Here is a 22,470-nt window from a genome sequence, read left to right as displayed (position 1 = left end):
CACTCCTGCACTGTCCCAAGACTGGACTGTTTAGGGTGCAGCTGTACTTTCTACTGAGGAGACAGGGGAATAATGCTGCCTCTGAATTTGGGTATATGGAGTTATCTTTGCTTTCCCTCCAGCCAAGTGGGAGTTTCTGAGTGGTGGGGACATATCTCAGTGTTGAGCTGTATCATGCAATGCTGCACAACAGTGGGGAACCACTGGAAACGCAAGATGATCTGAGCTCCGCTTTGGATACATGTCTTTCTTACCATGTATCAGGAGGGCTAATTAAAGACTTAACCACAGTGGGCTGAGACATAAGCCATGTGCTTGTCTGAGATCCATTTGCGCAAATTAGAAAAAAATGAGTGAGGTTTCTTTTTTTTCAGGAAGAATTGTCAAATTTGTGCCTTTTTTTTTCCCCACAGATGGCAGCTGGATTCTGAAATTACCTTTCTTAAAATAAAATGCCCTCACAGTTCTTCTTTATTACCATGTTATCCACAAGAATCTCACTAACCTTCACAAATCAAATCTGCCTGCCACATGACCTCCATTATGGACCATACTCTTGCCTTCACTAATATCAGTCTAAAACACCACCGACTCTGCTAACTTCATAATTTTCCTTTTGATTTACATGAGTGCAAAACTGAAAAGTTTGACCTTTCAAATAATTTATTTTCCATTTTTTTTTGTAGCTGCAGATCAAACCCAAGATCCTCTCTGAGTTCCAGTAGAATGATCCACATGAGAAAAATACCACCCCATCAATAAACTCCAATCTAAATTTCTCCAACTTTCCCTCATGTCCCATTCATTAAAATATTTCTTTATGTTTACGTTCTTCCTACAAAGGGTTTGTGACATTTTCATTTAAAGGAAGTGATATCAGAATTAATTAAAATAAATTTTAAAATCCTTGGAAATGTGATGCTGCTGATTTGAAAGTTAGTGTTCCCAGGACATATGTGTATGTGCAAGATCAACACTGGAAGACAATTAACACAATAAATATCACCTAAAATTGTTAGATGTATCTTTTCTGACCTGATTATCCATTTCTTACACTGTATTTATTCTGCTGGAAGAAATAAACAATCATTAAAAATGTGAATCTGTGAAGAAAAAATGTAAACAAGCAAGCAAGGTCTTAATCAAAAATGATCCTTTGAGCATCCTGTTATTTGGACTGAAGTCTTTTGATCTCAGGCCTAGTGATGAGATAGTCACTTCACGGAACTTAAGGGAGTTTTATTGGTATAAAACTGGCATAGGGTAAAGGTCAGCCTATTTAATTTTAACAAGTGAAGTCAGATTGTTTACTACTCAATTTACAGACTGAAAGTGCATTCTGCAGTGTTTATCCATTGGGAGAAACAGAAAAAAAGAGACAACCCTAGTTTCCCCCAGGAATACTCTGCAATTGGGGACTGCTTAGCAATTGCACTAATAAAACATTTAAAGAAGCATCAGGGCTTAAGCTACTCAAAGCTTATTAGATAATTAGTCTGATTGTCACTTAGGACTTGATGCTGAGAGGTGCTGAGCAAAGTGCCAAGATCCTCAAGTGAATAGTCCATGAAAACTGCATCCTTCAATTTAAATGCAAGCTCTGGTACAGAAGTGGGAGGATACCAGATCAAGTTACAGGGAGATTTGGAAATCTCAGTCTACATTTTTTTTTTTAAATACTCCTTTTAAATATTTGTTGTTCACTGAGGCTAAGAAAATTCCATTCATTTCTCCATGCTGTTGCCCTTTTAAGGAGGCAGAGAGGCATTTTATTATTCCCCTCTGATGCATATACAAGCACCAAACCCCACAACTGAACAGTGAAACAAACAGTAAATTATTTCAATCCTCTTAATTCTCTGCTTTTTTGGCAGATAATGCTGTAAGTCATTTTATCTTAGCAGCCACAGACTCGAGAGAGATTTCTTTTTAAACCTTGGAAATGCTTAAATTGAATGAAATAACAGAAGAAATATTTTTTACCTAAGCAGGGAGAAAATAAAAGGAGAACTTTTCAAATATTACAGTGGCTATCAACTCATTCTTTTCATGTCTTTTTGCAATGAGTCTGAATACTAGCTTAGGAGAGCAGCTTTCCCCCATTCAATCCACATACATGCAGCGCAAAGTCCCATGAAACTCAGTAAACTGAAATAACCTTTTCCTCCAAAATCCTTCCCTGAAATTCTTGAATAGTTGCCTGTGGTTGAACTGGAATGCATTTGGAAAGGTTTGAATTAAGTGCAGCTAGCCCAAAAGACGGTTTGGCTTCCTACAGAGGTGTAAAGGATAAAAAAAGGGATTGTGGTGGACAGTGCATTGTTATTGCAAGTTATGCAGTGAGCTGAAAGGACACTGGAATAGCCATCAAAGTTCCCAAGAACTGCTCCCTCCCAGATGAGCTAATAGAGCAGCTCTGAGCTCTGAGGTTAACTGAAATCAAATTTAACAGTGCTGTAAAATAAATTTGCTGCATTTGACTTCTTTCTAAAGTTAGAGCAGTGATTCTGCTGACCCTATTATCAGTAACAGCTCAATTTAACTCAAACACATTATCTGCATGAAGATGATCACAAAGTTTTACCTAAAGCACATATGACAAACTGTAACCTTTGCAGAGATCAAGGTGTTTTCAGATGTTCTAAGAATCAGAAAGCATCGATCTGAAATCTATGAAATCTTTCATCGGGTTTTCAAATATCTTTATTTAAATAACACTCAGAAGGAAGGCGTCATTTGTCCAGTACTGTTTCATTAACAGCCTTACATGATATGTGATTATTTGTAAAAGCAGGTTAGCCCCAAGAAGAAAGACCTTGAAGGTTCTTTCCAGCCCTGTGTAATGGAAAGAAGACACTGGAACAATGAGAGGCTTCCTGCTGTAAAGGATCAGCATCTCATTAATTTGTTCTATAACTTGAATATGTATCATTTTATGTCCCCATAAATTTTTCAGGTACAATGCTAATATTAATTATTGATTGGGTGTAGAACTGTCGACTCCCACTGAATGCAATTAATAACGTGTCAAATTGGGAGATAATAAATGTATGTTCTTTGAAAGTGAGTTAGTATGCATCAGATGCTTATATTTTCCATTCTCAAGAACTGATTTATAATTTTTAAAATTTGTTTTCATTACAATTTTTGAGGGTAAAAAGGAATTTTATACCTTAAGGCTGTATTCTCTTCATTCATTTGAAAGACCACAGAGGTGCAACACAGAAGAAAGTTTGCACAGCTTACAGTGCCTCTGTAGATCTGTTGGACTTTTTCCCACAGACAAAGCCTCATCCTGAATAGTGCCATTTTCCACATCTCTACAGGAGCCCATACCATCTGCCAGGCCTTGGCTAAGTTGGGGTTGTAAACAGTAGAGTAGATGTGAGCAGAAACATGAACACAGGCTACAAAACCAGGAACCACATGAGTTACATCTCCCTTGACAGCTGAGGCTGTAAGAATATAGTCCATGGAAGCCAAGAGACTCCAGTTAACTTGGCTGGGAGCAGGAGCTGACTGCAGGAGCACAGGAGTCTCAGCTATTAAATTGAGATCTAAGCGTAACTCTGACCCATGACCATGAATAACAAAAGTCTCACTGATTTCAAGTAGAGGCGGCTTGGGTCTATTTACTGTAACTGAATCAATTCTCAGAAAAATAATTAATTCCTTGTCATGTCTCGTGTATTGATTTTTGTAATTACAATGAAATTGAAGGCAAGGGTGGGGGAAAGAAAATGCACTTGATTTATGTTTAATTTGATGCACAAGTTGTCAAGGACAAGGAAATTGAGATGCAATGGCCACACCCATCTTCAATGCACTCCTCTGTGCTTAGATGACGAGTGCCAGACACATGCTGTAGTGGAGAATCTAAAATCACATGCTACTCTAACGTACAGAATTGAGTATTGTGGTATAAAGGGCTGTGTTTCTACAGCAGCCTCCACAGCATGCAGAAGAGATACCCAAGGGGAAGAAGATAAGGACAGGACAAGCTTCATGTGTATCAATAACTAAGAGGAGGAGACAAAGAATTAGAATGGAGGAGAAAAGAAATACAAGCTGTTGCTGATTATAAAGCTGCCAGTAGATAATGTAAGGAAAAAAAAAAAAAAGACTAAGAAAAAAGAAATTACATATGGCCTTGGTCGGTAATGATACCATTAGGAAAAAGACAGCAGCAGGAGAGCATTTAAACTTTGTTTCTACTGTGCTTTCACTAAAATGGCAAGTTAGAAAATTTTTGACCTACAGTCAGTCAGTATTTAATGACTTAATTAGGTGACAGTCTCCTTTTCCAAACATGTTTGTGGGAGTGGTTGGCCTGTTTCCACACACACAGAGAGATTTGATAATAATACTCCATTTCTAGTGCTTCTACAGCATCAGAGATTAGTTTGTCATAAAGCTATTCTCATTACTTACCCAGATACAGTATGACATTTTGGGCCCATTAAAGCCAATGCCTACTTTGATTTCATCATGACCACAAGAAACTGAAGAACTATTCCCAACCTTTTGCCTAAAAGTATCAGTTCAGGCAGTAATCCAAGTCTTATAGAAGAAAAAAAGCTTTTTGTTACACACTAGCCCTGCAAATGAAATCTGCAAAACAGTCTCACATCCAAACATTAGAAATGATACATATGAGGGAGAGACAGTGTTTCAGGGTGTAAATCAGTTCTGAGCTAAGTACTTCCATCTAAACACATGATATTTTAAACAAAAATCAAGCCCTCTGACTCCCAGTACAGGGAACTAATTTGCATCCGGTTTGTGCAGTTTCTAAAAGCTTTTGTCTAAAATGTCAGCACTCTAAGGCAAATTTACCTCTGGTGACCTACACACACCACAACAGAGAAAGCCGCAAACTCATACTTTAAAAAAAAAGAACAAACCCACTAAAAAAAACCCAACATCTCACTGGTGTGGCAGCCTGTTGGCAACACTTCGTGAAACAATAATCTTCCTGGCTATGACAGAGCTCTGTGCACAAAATCATAACACAACAAACTGTGAGTCACTAATAAATAACCAAATGACAGTGATCAATGATGGCAAATCTGTCTCTAATGGAATTATTGGTAAAAATACTAAAAATTCTTTCCCTCTTGATATATTAAACTCTTTGTTTAGGGGTAGAGTTGATACTACCAGAAAACGCTTTTAACACAGATAGCATAAATTTTAGTGGGCATTTGAATACTGAAGCACGAGAGACTGGCCTGTTAAAAAGCTGACCCTAGAAAGGCTGCTGCTGGCATAAAATACATCGGTTCTTCTCAGCTGGGAAATCATTTGATCTATTTTATATCACACACCCTGTCACTACAGAAGCAAATATGGATATGAAATATGAACATGAAGCAAAACATAAAAAGAGACTTAATAAAATGAGTAATTATGTTTTGCCTAAATCCTCTCATGCCAGAAAGAGGCACATACCATCATAAATTCAGCGAAGTCTGCCCATTCCAGCATGTGGGAAAGGAAAAAAAACCCTGCAGCCAGGCCCTGTGAAGCACATTACTGCAGAGGGTTTTCTCAGGAGAAATTGAGAGCACTGACTGAGGAGTGCTGATTACTGCAGTGTTTTAACTGATGGCCAGATGCAGGGGAAGACAAGGGATCTGGAGCTGCTCTGTGCCATGACCTCATGCTTGGCACGTGGACAGCTGATGGAAGAACCTAATGCTACCAGTCTAGCACTATCTTTCAAAATGCAACCCACACCCTTAGTGACAAATTTTCAGTGCTTATATGCTAATTCTCAATTAATCAATAAATTAAAAAAAAAAAAAAGAAAAAAAAAAAAAAAAAGAAAGGACACAGAGAAGTAATCAAGTGCCCAAGTATTTGTGAAGAGCTGGTGTTAGAAGTCGTAACAGATTATTCTCTGAAATATTTTCAGTGTTTAAATTCCAGGGTTTTTTTGTTCATGTGCCTGAGAAGCTCATGATCCTACAGCATCAAATATAAAAGACAATATTATGTATAGTCTTTACACTCAGATGTCCACAACATGGAAAAGTTCCAGCTTATTTCTAAATATGATTTTAAAAAGATGAGTAGAAAATCAGAAATGCAAACTCCCCCCCCAACTATTGTAAACTTCTAGCTATTCAGACCTTGGCCTAATTTATTCTCTGGATACTTCACAGAAATGACATGACAACACTGATTAACTGACACCCAATGCTAGAATTCAAGCTATAACACAAGCACGGAAACATTAGGACTGTGAACACAGACAAGAAATGAAAAGCGAAGCCTAGAATACATGTTCGAGTAAGTGCAGAAAAAATGAAAGCAGACATGACACAATGGGCTGTGAAGAATCATACCTGGATATGAACTCTGCTGAAAACAAGTCTCCCTCCATACGTAAGTCTGATTATATAGTTACCTTGGTCTTCCTACAGGAAAATTGTGTACAAGTGGAGGACTCTGAACCTCCTCTACTGAATTCAATGGCAAAACTGCCACCAGCTTCCCTAGGAGCAAGTGTCAGCCCGCAATCTTTAGATGAAAAACTGTATTTCAGAATATTACAAGTAGATGCAGTGCACAAAATCAAATAGAGGAAATCCAGTAAGCAATGTAGACTATTAAGCACTAATATTACAAAAACGCTCATTCTTTTCCACGAAAATACATCCTCATCAATTATCACAAATACGTGCGGCAAGCATGCTAAAAAGATATCTCTTTTTCTTTTCAATGTAAACTGTGTTTTGGGTTTGTACCTCTGAAGCACAATAAGAGTGAAGGGCACACTCTGCTGGTCAGAAGCACCATTTACACTGAGAGCTTTTTAATAATATGAGGACTAAAAAATAAAACCCGTTATATGACATCTGGACTTGAAGTGGTGCTCCATACTACGCTGCTACTTGACTTTTTTTCATCCTGAATATTAGAGACAATGGCTATGACGCTATGACTGGACTTTCTCATGTTTAAACATCAGCCTACCTGCTGTAAGAACACTTTATTTCCTGAAAGACATTTTTTAGCAGCATATCATTGTTCAAAAACTCTTTACCTTAGGCTTTTCATCCAATATTTGCTGACGAATCTCCTTGTGCTTTTCTACAAGTTTCTCCTGTCTTTTACTCTGCGCATCTTCTAGCTGTAAGAAAATAGCAGAGAATCTTTTTTTCAGAGATTGCACATCCTCACTTTCCCACCTCTTTCCCAACAAATATTTCATCCATCAATATTAAACTGTTATCATCAAAACTATGAATAATTCTAATATCAACTTAGACACTGTTGCCACAAGCATCCCCAAGCACAGCTGCTCTAACAATTATGTGTGCACAATGTATCTCAGATTTCACACACAGGATTTAGAATCAGGAATGTCTAAAGGACTTACTGTAGACTTTTTTAAAAAAAATCATATTATTTTGCTTTCATTGTTATTGTAAGAGCTGTGCAAGATGGACCCTGTTCCCACAAGAAGAGGACTGGCATCCTAGACTCCTAAATGAACACGCTGATAAATTCTGAGCCTCATTTAATAAAGCACTCAGACATTTGTCTGACTCCAACAGGAATTAAGCATACTTGATTTGCTAATTCTTTAGGTTGCTTCTTGAATAAAGGCCTCTGTCACCAAAAATGGGCCAACTTTTGAACTGAACTATCTCTGCACTGAAATTAAAAGAAAATTCAATAGAGGCGTATGTTTCATTGTGATTTCAAACGACAACACTGCGGTGCATACTTTCAGCCAAGCGTAAACCACCCATAGCTTCAGAAAAAACTAACACCTGTAACAAAATTCTTTGATTTATATTTACAGAGCTCATAGAATGCTTTTTGCATTTCAGTAACTGTACAAATTAATTAAGGTTAAAATATACTCTGCAGTTAAATGTTTATTGACTTTCAGAGTTCCTTATGCAATCTTTGCATTCATGAGACAGCAAGACAATTAAAACAATTGGTATATTTTCCATGAATAAACACAGGATATTAAAAGATTAAATCATAACTGTATTAAAATCTGACCCTCTTAGCACCATCCCCCAACCACTAACAATTAATCAAGATCTGTCTAAAATCCCAGTTTTCCTTTAACTAAAAAGTGAAGTCTAGACTGCATCTGTTAAAAATCAGCACTTGCAGAATCTTTATACCAAAACTTAGAATCTGCAGTTTAATATGACCTGAAATATGAAAACTGACATTTTATCCCCCAAAATGAAAAATAAACATATGGCCTGACATACCCGTTTTATGTACTGCACCACCTCCTGGATATATGATCGAATCATTTCAGTCTTCTCTCTGGGGAGAAGCAATTGACAAGTTATGGCAGTCAATAAGATCACACCGATATATTTTAACACACCACAACTCCTTAAAAAATAAGTAAGGCTATGTTTTGAACGTACAGATCTGCCTACTTCACTTTTATCCACTTCTTGAATGTGCCTTTTGTAACAGGCTGCATCTTTATTGTATGAAGGGCTCAGATGTCCCCACGACCTACCACAACAACCCCCCTGCTCTTTCACAACAGGCTTTTCCCATACAGTACTGCCACGTCTTCAAAGTGATAGCAGTGTTCCTTAAAATCCAAATGTCAGTCTAGGAGAGCACATGATCATCGGTAGGTGCACACTGCCCCATTGTGGCACCTTACATAGTAGAAAAATAGTCCGTCAGCGAGCAGATACTGCTGGTGACATCTCAGAGACAACGGCAAACCTCCGACAAAGAGCAGGGCAGACTCAACTTCAGTCCCCCGCTTTGCTATGTAAACCACATAAAGCTAAACTTGGAGGAAATACATGAATTTTAAGCGATTCTGTGAGATAGTTATTAGGTAACTGTTGGTCAAAGGCTGAAGATGAGATCCCCCAGAAGCATAAATGCACATAAAATAACAAATTTGTGGATACCTGAATTGACCAGATTCAGGACAGTACTCTAAAGCCTAATTGCCTAAGTCAAGAACAGTGAATGGCTGTTCTGGTGGTACTAAAATCTGACGGTTTTAGGTAGTTACACAAGCCATGGGTGCATGTAGGAATTAGAAAAAATTAAGTAAGAACAATAAATACAATGTATAATATCTGTAATATTCTTTCACAAATTTGTGTAAAAGTTTTAGATGAAAAAACAGCCTAGCCCAGATGACTTGAATGGGATTCACCAGAAAGTCTCGCTACTGTCCTGCTGCGAGAGTGAGGACAAACTGTGTTGCCTGACAGAGGAAAGCTGAGTTTCCTGTGTAGTTCCCATCTTACCTTTCCCAAGGACTCTTTGAAAAGCCTGGCAAAGGAAAGCCCTTGGGAAAAATGAGAAAAAAATAAAAGGAAAACAAAAAAGAATTTCCACTTGTCTGTTTCTGAGCATTTCTCACTAGTGTCTCATTAACTTCTCCGCAAATCATTTCCTATTGCAATTGATTTTTACTGCTATAACATTTCTGCAATGACTAACTACTTCTTTCTAATACAGTTTCTATGCCCTCTGATCAGCTCTAACTATATTAAGTATTTCTCCTTTTTTTCATAATAAATTATCCTCTTTTTGTTATCTTTTTTCTAGGATGTTTATTAAAATTATATAATATTGATTCTTAAGTTATTTGATGCAGTTCATTGTGTGTGTGACCTTCCTTCAGTGTTACCAGATACACAGATTCTATATTGAAAAGCTCCAAAGCCTGTATGAACCTTTTTACCTGCAGAAAACCCAACACAATTGCATCTTTGTTACATGGTAAAACTCAGGTATTCTGGATTTTTCCTTCTTTTTTTTTCCCCTCCTGTATTTTTAATTGTCCTTAAATGTTACTAAAATAAAGACTGGTAACAAGAATATCCCAGCAAACAGTGCAAGATTAAAATGCTCCATTTTCTTTTTGAGCTGCTTGCCAAAACAAATGAAGGAGGACAAACAAACCTAGATACTGTGCCCTTGGGAAGAATATAATCAACTTGCACAACTACAGTTTGTATTGTCTGGTGGTGCATAAATGAAATTAATATTCCTGTCCCTGTTCACAGAAACTGTACCCTCAGAGCTCAGGTTTCCTCTCCTTTCCACCTGGAGTAACTGCACACTGCATAACACTGTCACTGGAGGAGAATCAGTAGCACAGCATCTGAAAGGAACTTATCACAGAAGTAGAGCAAACCTTCCAGTGTGTTTCTGCTATTTCTTCTGGAGAGCAGCTTTAAGAGACTTATGAAGAAAAGATACCTCACAAATAAAAACCTAAGTTAAGGTGAAATCAAACCCTGCAGGAACTGAAGCCACTAAGCCTATTTGTACTGAGGAATAGCATCTGGATTAACAGCACCTTGGTGAATCTCTCCGTCATGCCACTCATAGGCACGTCCCCATACCACACATCAGCACCTTCACAGCTGACCCAGACTCTCAAAGCTCGCAGAACAGGAGATTAGATTAGTCCCAGGAGATTAAATTAGTATCAGCAGAAGTAAGGAGGACTCCACTGCTCTGGTGAGGTATTACAGTCTGACTAAAAGCTGCCTTGTATTTAGGCTTAAAATTTTTCACAACTGAAAAAATCAAAGAAAGATCTTGTGTCTCCTCATAACATATAAGGATATGGATCTAGGGATATACTTACTCTTCCATTTGATTTTTATCCTTGGACTTTGCTTCTGTGATCTTCTCCTGCCTCTTCTTGTCCATTTTTTTCTTCAATTCTTTCTTTTCTCTAAAGCATGAAAAATAAAGGCAAGTTCAAAATGTATCTAAACAAAACCCACATGGAGAAGTAATCAATTATAAGGAGAATAGCACCTTACTTTTCACAAGTTTCCTTCAGTTTCTTTAGCTGGCTGTTCTGACACTCCTCCGCTACATCTGTCAACTTCTGAATAAGCTAAAAAAACCAAAAAAACCCCAAGAAACAACAATTACACCATTCCCTGATTAATTACCAATGAACAAAAGCCTGTAAAAATTCTTAGTAGGTGTAAATGCATTCTTAACTTGGGAAGTCCAGCCAGACTTGTGTATATCCAATTTACATTGAAACGACTACTTCTCTGTACATCAAGGTGATATATTTTCAGAATATTAAGTTTAAAACCAAAATATATTTTGCAGATTTTACCTTTGCTAGGAACTAAAATGCCTATGACAATTCATCAATGGTCACAAATTGAATTTACACAATATAAATTACAAACGGAATTCCTATGTCACTGAATATTCAAGGTTTTCTGTGAGTGCTGAAAACATTCCTCTTACATTCAGAATCACTACATGAAACAGCTTGGATTTCAGGGTAGTCAGGTGGATATTGAAAATTCATGCAGGATAGCTAAGAAAGCTAACTATAGATAAGCATAGCCTACATTTTGATCACAGAATGACGGATTCAAAAAATCTGAGTTGTTGGTTTGAAACCTGTTGTGCAGCGCTGGGTCCAATCTCATTTGGATTGAAACTGCTAACAAAAAGCATGCTTGCGGTGGTGATGCTGACGGACAGGGCTTGTGTGCAAGTTCAATGAATGGTGAATTAAAGTGGGAAATGGGGCCACTTTGGTTTGATCACCCCCTCTAGTTTAAGTCTGATTCTGTAAAATAATCTTCAGGATGATGAACCAGAGAATGTATAATAATGCCTAGCTAGCCTGATCCAGCTTTTCATTCCTTAGATAAAAGAAGAAAGAAACTGACAATAGCCTGTCCTCTAAAAGACAGACATCAGAAAGAATCTCTTGGCTGCAAAGCAGACTTTAATGGGAATATTAACTCCTGCACAGCTCAGAAGGAAAACCGTCTGGAGCTTCTGTGCTAAAATATGAATTTATCCTGACACTACCTAACTGAACAATGGATAAAATGTAACTTCGCTTTGAGAAATGCCATTTCCCATTTTGAAATGAGAAATTAGTTAGCTTTCAGTATAAACTCAACTATGTGGATTCAAAACTGTTTGTTTTCATAAAAAATAAAATCCCTGAGATGCAAGCAACAACTGTTATTTGAATGTGCTCTCTCTCCCTGCAGCACAGGTAACCACGTCAATGCACCCACACTGGAGCAGGTGCTGTTGGGTAATGCTGAAGCGATTCACATACAGCTGATGATAAACAGGGCACAGCTTGGGAACTGCAGCACCATGCTATGATCCATGGGAATGAATTTGTGAAAAGGCCTTGCTCAGCAATATCCACACATATCACTCCTCTGACCTGCTGTTTTTTGATGGCAGGGCAGAGTAGACAAATCACTTCATTCAACAGTAATGAGGCAAAATATCATATAATAGAAAAAAATTGTGAGAGAATTGTCCGGAGTTGAGAAACAGTCTGCACTCCCATAACACCCTTTAAAAATGTTGTTTTCTGCCTGAGAATATCCATCAGCATCAGCTGCCATCTGCCCAAGCGCCTCTATTTCAGCTCAGAGGGCCTATGATCCTGCTGTAGTTGTCAGCCAAATTCCAGCTGTAAAAACACAAGCTGGCTTGGACTGATGGGTGCAAAATATTTCTTCACCATACACAGATTATGTCCTGCATTCCCTTAAAGCATTCATCTGCAAGAGGAACACTGTTTGACACAACTCTGTGCCCTGGGGAGTGTTTGAATCTACTTTCATTTATTTATTTTCATGGTGTTTCAATTTATTTTCCAGCTAATCCTGATACCTTGAGTGTTGTACATTTAAAAAAGTGGCAGAACAACATGAGAACTTCGTCCAAAAGCTGCAATAAACCGAGAGTTAAGTAACTAGACGTTAAGGACTTCTCTGCGTTAGCAGTAGTAATAATCCTGTTGCCTTTCTGTCTTCCACCCAAAGCCTCCCAAGTTCTTAGAAACGTTAGTGACAAAGTGACACAACAACCCCTTGAAGTTGCAGCAGACCACAGGGAAATCAAGCTCTGAAATGGACTCCATGTAAGAGGAAGACCCACTTAATTATAGTGTCATGCTGCTTGCTAAAGAAAAGCAGGCGACATAACAAACGTACCAGCTTAATGTGCTCTCGTTTCTGGTACTTTTCACTGTAATACTGCTCCTGTCGGAGATTTAACAGCTGCTGTTGTTGCTTCTCCTTGAGCTCGACTAGCTTCTGGGTCATTTCAGAGTCAAGTGCAGCTAATTCCTGTTCAATAGTTGAAGAAGTGTGGTCTGGGCTGCCAGTTTCAGATCTGCAAAGACAAACACACACCACCAGGGTCTAAGTCACTAGACATGTATGCTCTGCCCCATATTTAAACCTTGTTTTTAAGGCAGCTGATTATATGTAGCCCATTAAGAAGTTTCTCAGCACCACATACAGGGCCAGAAGATGATGTTAGCTCTAGGAAGCCCAATAATTTCATCTTTTAGGAAAAAAATCATAGAATAGTTTGGGTTGGAAGGGACCTTTGAAGGTCATCTAGTCCAACCCCCCTGCAATGAGCAGGGACATCTTCAACTAAATGAGGTTGTTCAGAGCCCCATCCAACCTGGCCTTGAACGTTTCCAGGGGTGGGGCATCTACCACCTCTCTGGGCAACCTGTGCCAGTGTTTCACCACCGTAAGAGAGAAAAATTTCTTCCTTATATCTAGTCTAAATCTACGCTCTTTTAGTTTAAAACCATTACCCCTTGTCCTATTGCAATCGACCCTACTAAAAAGTCCATCCCCAAAATGGTGTTAAGAGTTTATTAGTGGGATGGCTATTGCTTTTAAACCTCATTTTACTAACCCATCATGGTGGTGTGAACTGGACTTAGTATAAATGAGCTACAAATGCAGCTGCCAAGAATTCCCATGAACAGATGCCCCTGGAACTTGTTTACCCACCTCCAGATATGTAACTTGAACTTCAAAGCTGCAACATCCTCAGCAGAAATGGTGCATGTTAAGTATTTTGAAAACACAGTCATTTTTGCATACACTTAACAATTAATTTAGGAGCATAAATTTACCTCTGCATTTATAAAATGCTTGAAGTGGTAGGAACATCCCTTTATTTGGTATTTTCTACCCCCTTCAGGGAACGGCATGCATAGCACACAGAGGAAAGTGCTGACTTCAGGAGGAAAGTTAACACCCCAGCAGGGAGTAAACCTCAGAAAGGCAGCACATAGGAGCAAAGGAAAAACATAATGGGGAAGCTAAAATTTACATTAAGGAACAGTTTTGGGTTTTTTTTCTTTCTTAAGACAGAATGAAGGATAGATGCAATTGTGAAAGGAGACATGACATGACAACACTTGAACAAGTGTTCAAGGAAAAAAAATGCAAAAAACCAGTATCATTCTCAGGCCAGCAGTAAACTAAAACCAAGAAAAACATTTAAAAAAAAAAATGCTGTGTCCCTGCTCTGCTGCTGTGTTTACTGCTGTACTCGGGTGTTAAATCAGTTGCCTGGGAAACCTCAGGAACAGTGCAAAACAGCAAAACCTGAAACAGAGAGGGCTGACACTGTGAGAAAAATGAGTTCGCTACTCAGAAATTTGCAGAGATTACAATGCAGAGAACTTGCTACACCGGCTGCCTCTCTCTCCCCCCCAGGTTCAAGTTTGCAGCTGCTGTGAATTAGAGTAACTTCAGCTGAAATACTGTGAAGCTGCTTTCATCAGTCTGAGAATATAAGCCAAGGCAGCCTCTTTTTATTTCTTGTATTTTTAGTGTATTTGAATATTCTGCTAAGAGGTTAAGTAGTGTCAGCGTGATAGGTGAGAACAATTTAAATACAGAGCCAGAAGACAGCACTGATGAGTATTAAAGTCAGCATATTATGCCATTACACTATACATTTTAAAGCTGACATTTCCCTTGTATTTTTGGGAAAAAGAAATAAGGCCTATTTCTAAATGCTGGAAAAAATACTAAGATTGTGTTTTAAGGGACATGATCACTAAAGAAACTTCAGACCACCACTAGCAAAACACTTCTGCATGATACTTCAAACTTCCTATAGACCACGGCTTTACTGAATCTTGGTCCAATTTTAGACAAGGGCATGAAACATGGCTTTCTTCTGACCAGAGAAAACACATTTGTATGGCAATCTGATACAGGGACTCCTGATTAAGTAGTGATTTATGCTTTGCAGTTACAGGCAAATGGCTTCAGTATAATTTAAAATGATAAAAATCACCTTTTTCCTTGGGATGCAGTGTTCTAAAAGAAACCTTCTGCTTGAGATAGTATGTACTTGCAAGTTTGAAAATCCCTAAGAAATATATTCCCACCTTTTTAAAATTCAACCTCAGATTTCTTAACCATCAGATTTCTCTGTATCTGCACGTAAAGCTTTACATCTCTGAAGTCACTGTGAGAGCTCCATGTAATAGACTGCAGGGTTTTATTATCTGATATCATAAATGATTTATGGTGAGATCCTAACAAAATAAAAACCCCCAAATCCTATTTACTCAAAGATAAAAGAGTAATTTTATTTATTCAGTTTCTTTTTCTGTTTAAATTTGAATAGAATATGCTATAGAAAAGAAACATGAAATTGTTTTGTCTGCCACTATCTGTCACACACATTGATGATGTAAAATACAGCAGATACGATAACACTGTGTGTGCAGTTGGCAAGCAGTCATTATGGGATTTTGTTAAACTCAAGTATAGAACCCGGAAGCCTGAAAACTGGCAACAGTTAAGGCCAGCTGAATATGGATATGTTACGAGTGTTAAGCTCTTATTAAGCCCAATGACATTCTGTCATCAGGCAGGCATTAATGAATAAGCTCCTTCCTAGGGACAAGTTATGGCCTGAATCCCAGCCACTTCCAATGAGAGGTACTATCAACAAGGTTAGCAGCCAGAGCATGCTTGCAGCCTTTTTCTCTGATGATCTCCTACCAAAAACTATCACAAATTTTCTTTTAATATGCATTCAGTGTCTTCATATGTAAGAACTGCAGCTATATCAATTTTATGTAAATGTTAATACACTTTAGTGCTTATCTAATTACTTTAAAAAACTAAGTTATGTTAAAATGAGAATGCTGCACTAATGGGAAAAATGAAAATTTAGGAGGGCACCCCTATCTGATTGTCATTCAGTTGTAACAGTATCAGACACCGATTGTACCTACATGCGTATATGTTTTGCCAGGAGTTAAAAATTTATTTTTATTAACATATAGTTCTTTTCCACATGAACAAGAAAATAATTGTGGAAAGATTAATGAGTCATAACAAACTTTGCATTTCAAACTGATAATGATAAATACAACTCTCCTTTTTTATTATTACCTAAACAAATAATACAAAAATTATATCAGCACACACGAAGAGATAGGGCAATGCAAAATTTAGAAAGTCATAGGACAGAAGGGGTGTGCACGGAGAGGCAAAGCCAAGCAATCATTAGGAGATCCCCAAGGTCTGGCTCAATCATAATATAAACAGTAGTCAGATGTTAATAAGTTTCAGGTGTTTCTTTCACCTAATTATACATATGATGCTTTCTACTGTGGCATGAGTCTTTTTCAGGGCTCTAACTTGGAGACAATGTTCTTCATCCCCAAATTCAGAATATCCTTTTTACCCATAAATAATGTAAGAGAGGACTAAGTTTTGTTCCTGTTTTGACACCTTGTTCTCTTTCACCACCAGACAGCACACTGTGATGGCTGAGAGTAAACCAATTTCTTAATATGTGTACAATGACCATGTGTGCTGGCTGCAAAAACTTCTCACTTGAAAAAGGAGCTACATTATAAAGTTATTATTAAGTGTGGAGTAGAAGTTTCCATGGAACTTACACTCCTTCTCCTAAAGGAGGTCAGCATGGGAGTAGATGGCGTGCTCTGATAAAACATGCTGCAGTTGACCTGAGTAGGAAAGTAAAACACTTTATCCAGATAGGTTTGAGTGCTTTTCCGCTGCAGTCTGATTCATGGACTGTCCCAGTATGTAGGGGATGGCCCACCTCATAGTTTGTGATTAAGCTTACTACCTAACCACTGGCTGCTCTTGCCAGTACAGCTGAGGCAACTACCCATACCAGCAGGCTAAGGAAATTCTCAAGATAAATATTACCTGCCCTCATTTACAGGAAAAGAGGTATAACATGGTGAACAACTCGCCTGGCTTCTAGCAGAGAAGCAGCATATCATGGAGAGCGCTTTTTCTGATTATTTCCGTATCAAAGGCACTGACTTCATTTTACCTAGGAATCTTGCCGCTTTTGATTTTTTTCTGTGCTTTAATGTCACCTCCATATTAATTGTCTACTATAAAAGAAGACTTGAGTAAAGATCTCCAATACCAAGAACAGGAAAGCCACGTTCAACATACCTTTTCTTACTGTCTCTTTTTGCTGTTTTTTCTAAAACTGCTCTTCGTCGCAGGTAGTCATTTTGGATTTCATTATACTTTGCAGTGTGCTCTTTGATAAGGTCAGTAGTTTTCTTGTGGTGCCTCTTTACAAGGTCCTTCATTTCTTTGTAGTGCTTCTTCTGAAGCTTAACAAAAGACTTCTGTTGTTTTAGCTCCTCAATAGTCTGTGCTTCCACTTCTACAATGATAATAACAAAAGCCACTTCAATTTTCTAATAACGTACGATTTCAATCGGAGAATTGCTATTAGCAGGGATGAAACAAAGCATGCTTTGTTTACTGCTGGTAAATGAACAGACTGGAATGTATGAGGCCAGCAAGTACTTCCACAGTCTAGGCCAGCCTGTTTCTACCGCACATGAGGGATGCTGACTAAGAGGCAATCAACACGCAGAATTTCATGTGTCTTTCCTGTTTTCCACATCCAAATGTAGGTAGGCCTACACAAGATTTGGATGTGGAGTAGGTTCTAATGTAGGAGAATGACTATAAAATAAATGGACTTATGAGATTTGCAATCTAAACTATAACGCCAAGCCAGAGGACGTGACTCCCAACAGTAGGGCACTATCTAACTGACAGACCAGCTTGCTTGATGTAATGGTAATTTCAATTTTCTAGGAGCAATGGGAACACTGCAAGGCTAATGGAAATAAAATGGTTTCACTACTATTCACAATATTCGGAGCAAATTTAGCTTCTGTTCTCATAATAATGCTGGCCTTTTGTCTGCAATATTTTTAAAAAATTCCCTGTTGGCAACCAATACCAATCTCATGAAACATGTGCTCAAACATTTAATAACTTCAAAGCTGAGGAAGAAAACATGGTATGTACATTTTCTGTGAGTTACTGCAGTCCTAATCACTCAAAGAAATGTCTAAGCCAGATGGCCTGTTTCATAAAAAATGTTTCTCTTGGCAAAGAAGTCTATCATTCATGCAGTGTAAACTGTATATTTATTACCTGTGAGGACACTCTGAATAAGATCTTCTGTCTTTGCAGGTGCTTTCACCGAACCTAGAGGTGAAAGAGATGACTGATTCTAATTCTTTTAAAGCAACAGCCATTATTGTGCTGTTTGATCGCATATTAAAACATCACAGGTGACACAGGACATGTGCTGACATGGGCATTTATTAATCATTTGAGAAAACACAACTCCTGAGCAGAAGAGTAGCAACATGGAGAACAACACCGATCCCGTGAACCAACACGAAAAGGTAACCTGCTGAAAACGCACCTGAGCTTTGTTGTTTTACTTATGAGGAAGATGTAATTGAACTCACTGATACCACTCATATGAATCACTTAAAAGGTATTAGACTGATGGTTAATACAGGTTAGTACAACCGCCCTATATTATGATGTCAGTGCAAAATACATGTACATAAGATGAATCCAGCTCCTTGTAAGTCAGTTAGATCAAGCCTATGGCGACCGCAGTCATAAAATTATAAACACTGGTTTGTAATAGGATATATGTCAATACAAAATATGTAAGTACCTAACACTGTATTTTGTGTGTGGAATAAGATGTAACTACATGCATAAAATAAGCATATTTGTAAAAACAATTTAAAGAGACTCCTGCATTTGCAAAAAACACCCAAAGCAGCAAATTTTCTTGCTTGTAATGAACTTCAGTTTCACCACAAAAGCAACTCTTAAATAGAAGATACTTGTATGTTTGAGGAAGACTGGCCCTAACAGCATACTAAAGTAGTGGGAAAATGTCTTCCTATTTTATACAAACAAAACACACACACACAAACCAGCTTTGTTCTTTAAACGCAAAGCACATGAAAAAATATTATGCAGATTTGTTTTGAAAAGATGGGACTTTTTTGTCTTCCATTGTGTTTTTTTACCTGGTGCTGGTTGGCTATGGACAACCTGAGTTGCTGGTTTCGGTGTAAGAGAGGCAGTGTAATTTACTCCATTTTCTGCTGGTGTTGGCCTAGGTTCATTGTTAGCTTCGCATGGTGCATCTCCATGGTCAATCTGAAAATACATAATGATTTATATTACTCTTCCCAACTAACAGACTTTAAATTATTTATTTGCAGGTCTAGCTTAGGCTCTTTTTTAAAATGTAAAATGCTTTTTATGAATGTTATATATAAATCATTCTGAAAAGAAAACAAGCAAACAAAAAAGTATCATTAAGAGCCATGGTAGTCCAGGTGGTTCAGTTTTGCAGGGTAGATTTCAAGGAGAAAAGGAGCATGTATTATTCTGAAAAAGTACTTGTATTTTAAGTGGATATAACTCATCAGGGACGTTTTTCAGTACAGTATATATTAGCCGCACCAGATGTGAAATCTGTATTTTATTGAAAAACATTGTTCTCTGCCATAAAACCTTTCTAGAAATAACGTAGAAGCTGGCATGAAAACGCTGCTCAAATCCCTGCTGTGTACATGCTTTCTTCACAAAATCACTTTTAAATTTCATAGATACACACAGCACTATCATTATTCACCGTTCTTACAGAACACAGACATACTTCTGATTCCCAAGATCTTACATTCTTGTAATTACACTCCAAGGATAATATGTAAACACTACCTCCATCCTGCTGCATAAATACACCTGTGGTATCCAAATATTTAAGCATTTTCCACAATCTTTTCTTTCTCTCCGGTTTCCTAAACCCAGGCTTACAGCATACGTTGTACTACGTATTGAGCATCTTATAATTTTCCTTATGACCATCAGGTTTTAAGCAAGCACAAAGCACTCAGCAAACAGGTCATTCAAAGCAGTTTGTATTTTGAAATGGCCAAGCCCCCTTCCTGCAGTCCCTGCAAGGGGCCAGTTGCCATGGTGTCTCAGGGTACTTTTGGATTTGTTCCTTCAGCTGCTTCCATTTTACTCTGACGGTAATCACATTACATGCAGAGGCAGGATGCCACAATTGTTGGTTTTTTCCCCTTGATTACTCCATACTTGCAAAATACCAGCCTGCACTGCATCAATAGAGACAAAACACACTTTGATCTGTTTTGTACTGCTCCTACTGCTGCTTTCCTTCATCTTGGCCCTGACAACATACTGTATATTGCAAAAGGATTTCTGTCTCAACAGCCTATTTCTACCAAAATTATAGGAGAGAGATACTCTAGTCAGAAACATGATGCAATTGCAAACCAATGCCAAGGATGTCATTTATGTCAAGCAGTTTTGCAGGAATGACTGCAACAAAATAACGAAAAACATGATCTAGCCAACATATATGACAGTAGAACAATGTTACTGGTAAAAGCTGTAGCTGTGACAAACACACACAGACATGGTTATCCCCTCAATTCTCCTTAAAATATACTCCTCACAGGATGCAATTCATTAATTTAATAAAAACGTTTGCTATAAATCATCAACATTTAATACAAATAAAGACAGAATTCCTAACTTCTGGCAAGTTTGTGCCCCAAAAGCCACTGCATGGGAAAGAGGGTATTATCTTTTTTTTTGTGGGACTAGGTTTGTGTGTGGTGTGAAATGCTGCATCACAGCTTGCTGAAAAACTATTAATACAGCCTGTCAGTTTTGGATATAAAACATCTGTTTTCACAAACTAAAGCAGAAATGTGAGACAGGATCAGGAAGTGAATAAAGAGTAATTTTCACTGCATCAAGCAATCTAATCTCATTAAAAAGCACTTTCTCTTCTCATAATTCATCACACAGAACGCTAAAGTAAACATGATTTTCCCTTAGTGGAGAATATTTTAGTCTCTTTTAAAAACATGATATAATCCAGCCTTATAATTTATAGTTTTAATATTCACAGAAAATGATTTCTGTTGCACATGTTGCCATGTCTTTTGCAAGACACTATGTTTACTAAGTAGAAAGATACATAGGTACATATCTACATGGTCTATTTTAATTTTTTACAGAGAAAAGGAGCTGCCATATACTGGGGTTGGGAGATCTCCTCCAGTATTGAGTATATCCGTGCTGCACTGATAGACTAGGTGGGCAGCTCTTGAGTCAGTTTGCCTCTATCCTCCTTGGCAAAGTATAAACAAGTGTAAGCAAGGTCTCCCTATAAGAAGTGTCAGATCAACTTAATTTCCATTACTGTAACTTGGTGTGATCATTATAATTTGCAGAATTATGCCTGAATAGTGGTATCAGATACACTAAGTGCAGCTGCTCTCCTAGAAATGTTTTCATTTACTTTCCCTATCAAAGTAATTTTATTTAAGCAAAGAAGCCAACTGGAGTGATTACACACGTTTGATTTATATCCAGGCATGCAAAACAATGGTTTCTGTTTCAACACTGTTTTATGGGTAGAAACAAAAGGTCAGATGCTCTGCTGCTTCCATATTAATGCAGACATATTAATGAGCCAGCAAGGACTCCCAACTCCCTGACCCTGCAGTGGGAATTAACACGCTGCCCCAGAGACATTACACCAATGTGTAAATAAAATAAAATAATTTTATAATTTTAAATAAAAAAAAAAAATAAAATGCATTTCATTCTGGCTAGTTTTTCTTAGGCCCCTACACACTTCTGCTCCCATGACTGCGGGGATGAAAACGTACAAACTACTTACATCAACCTAGTTTAGGCTGGGATTAATTCATCCCAAGGAACTCCCAGATACAAATTGCTATGGCTTACTCCTCCTGTCGGTAAAGGACACCAGGCAGGGGAAGGGAGGGCAACCTTCACTACTTGTACGCTCGTGAAGATTTACCATGTATTCAGGTAAGTACAGTACAGTTAAAGGTGCAAAACCCACACTACAGGTATCACAACACTTCCATTCTGCAAAAATTGCTGTTCTAAGGCCAGGCTGGAAAGCAAGAACTGGAAGTTAGGTACTGACCAGAAAACCAAAGATAGGGATTCACATTATGCTCATGATGGGAACATTGCAAATAAATACAGAAAAGATGCTGTAAATTTTGTCAGTTCTTAAGCATTCTTCATTTATGTTATTGCACTGATAATTAACAGGCAGTGTAACTTGAAGCCTAAAGAAAGCTAATTTATTTGTCTAAAATGATTCACTATTAGGTAACTTATTTGACTACTGTCTTGCAAGAAGCCTGGGGAACTTCTTACAAAGATGCAGTTTAAACTTCTAGGTAGCAAAGAAAAAAACTCTGTTTTCCTGTGACAGCTGATAAATAAA

General features: G+C 37.9%; 1 protein-coding gene across 1 annotated transcript in view; it reads right to left on the bottom strand.

The window, feature by feature from the left end:
* Nucleotides 1-4,637: 4,637 nt before the first annotated feature.
* PLCB1 (phospholipase C, beta 1 (phosphoinositide-specific)) overlaps nt 4,638-22,470 on the bottom strand; it is a gene marked incomplete at its 5' end in the record, with an annotated part of 61,767 nt that continues 43,934 nt past the window's right edge. The window contains 9 exons of the mRNA XM_010289737.1: nt 4,638-4,694; nt 7,052-7,138; nt 8,247-8,304; nt 10,625-10,714; nt 10,806-10,882; nt 12,987-13,167; nt 17,271-17,490; nt 18,279-18,332; nt 19,184-19,316. Coding sequence (XP_010288039.1) covers nt 4,638-4,694; nt 7,052-7,138; nt 8,247-8,304; nt 10,625-10,714; nt 10,806-10,882; nt 12,987-13,167; nt 17,271-17,490; nt 18,279-18,332; nt 19,184-19,316 — 957 coding nt within the window. The remainder of the gene's footprint in view (nt 4,695-7,051; nt 7,139-8,246; nt 8,305-10,624; nt 10,715-10,805; nt 10,883-12,986; nt 13,168-17,270; nt 17,491-18,278; nt 18,333-19,183; nt 19,317-22,470) is intronic.

The sequence above is a fragment of the Phaethon lepturus genome, unplaced genomic scaffold (assembly GCF_000687285.1).
Source record: "Phaethon lepturus isolate BGI_N335 unplaced genomic scaffold, ASM68728v1 scaffold40996, whole genome shotgun sequence".
NCBI lineage: Eukaryota > Metazoa > Chordata > Aves > Phaethontiformes > Phaethontidae > Phaethon > Phaethon lepturus.
This window is presented reverse-complemented; position numbering and strand designations above follow the sequence as displayed.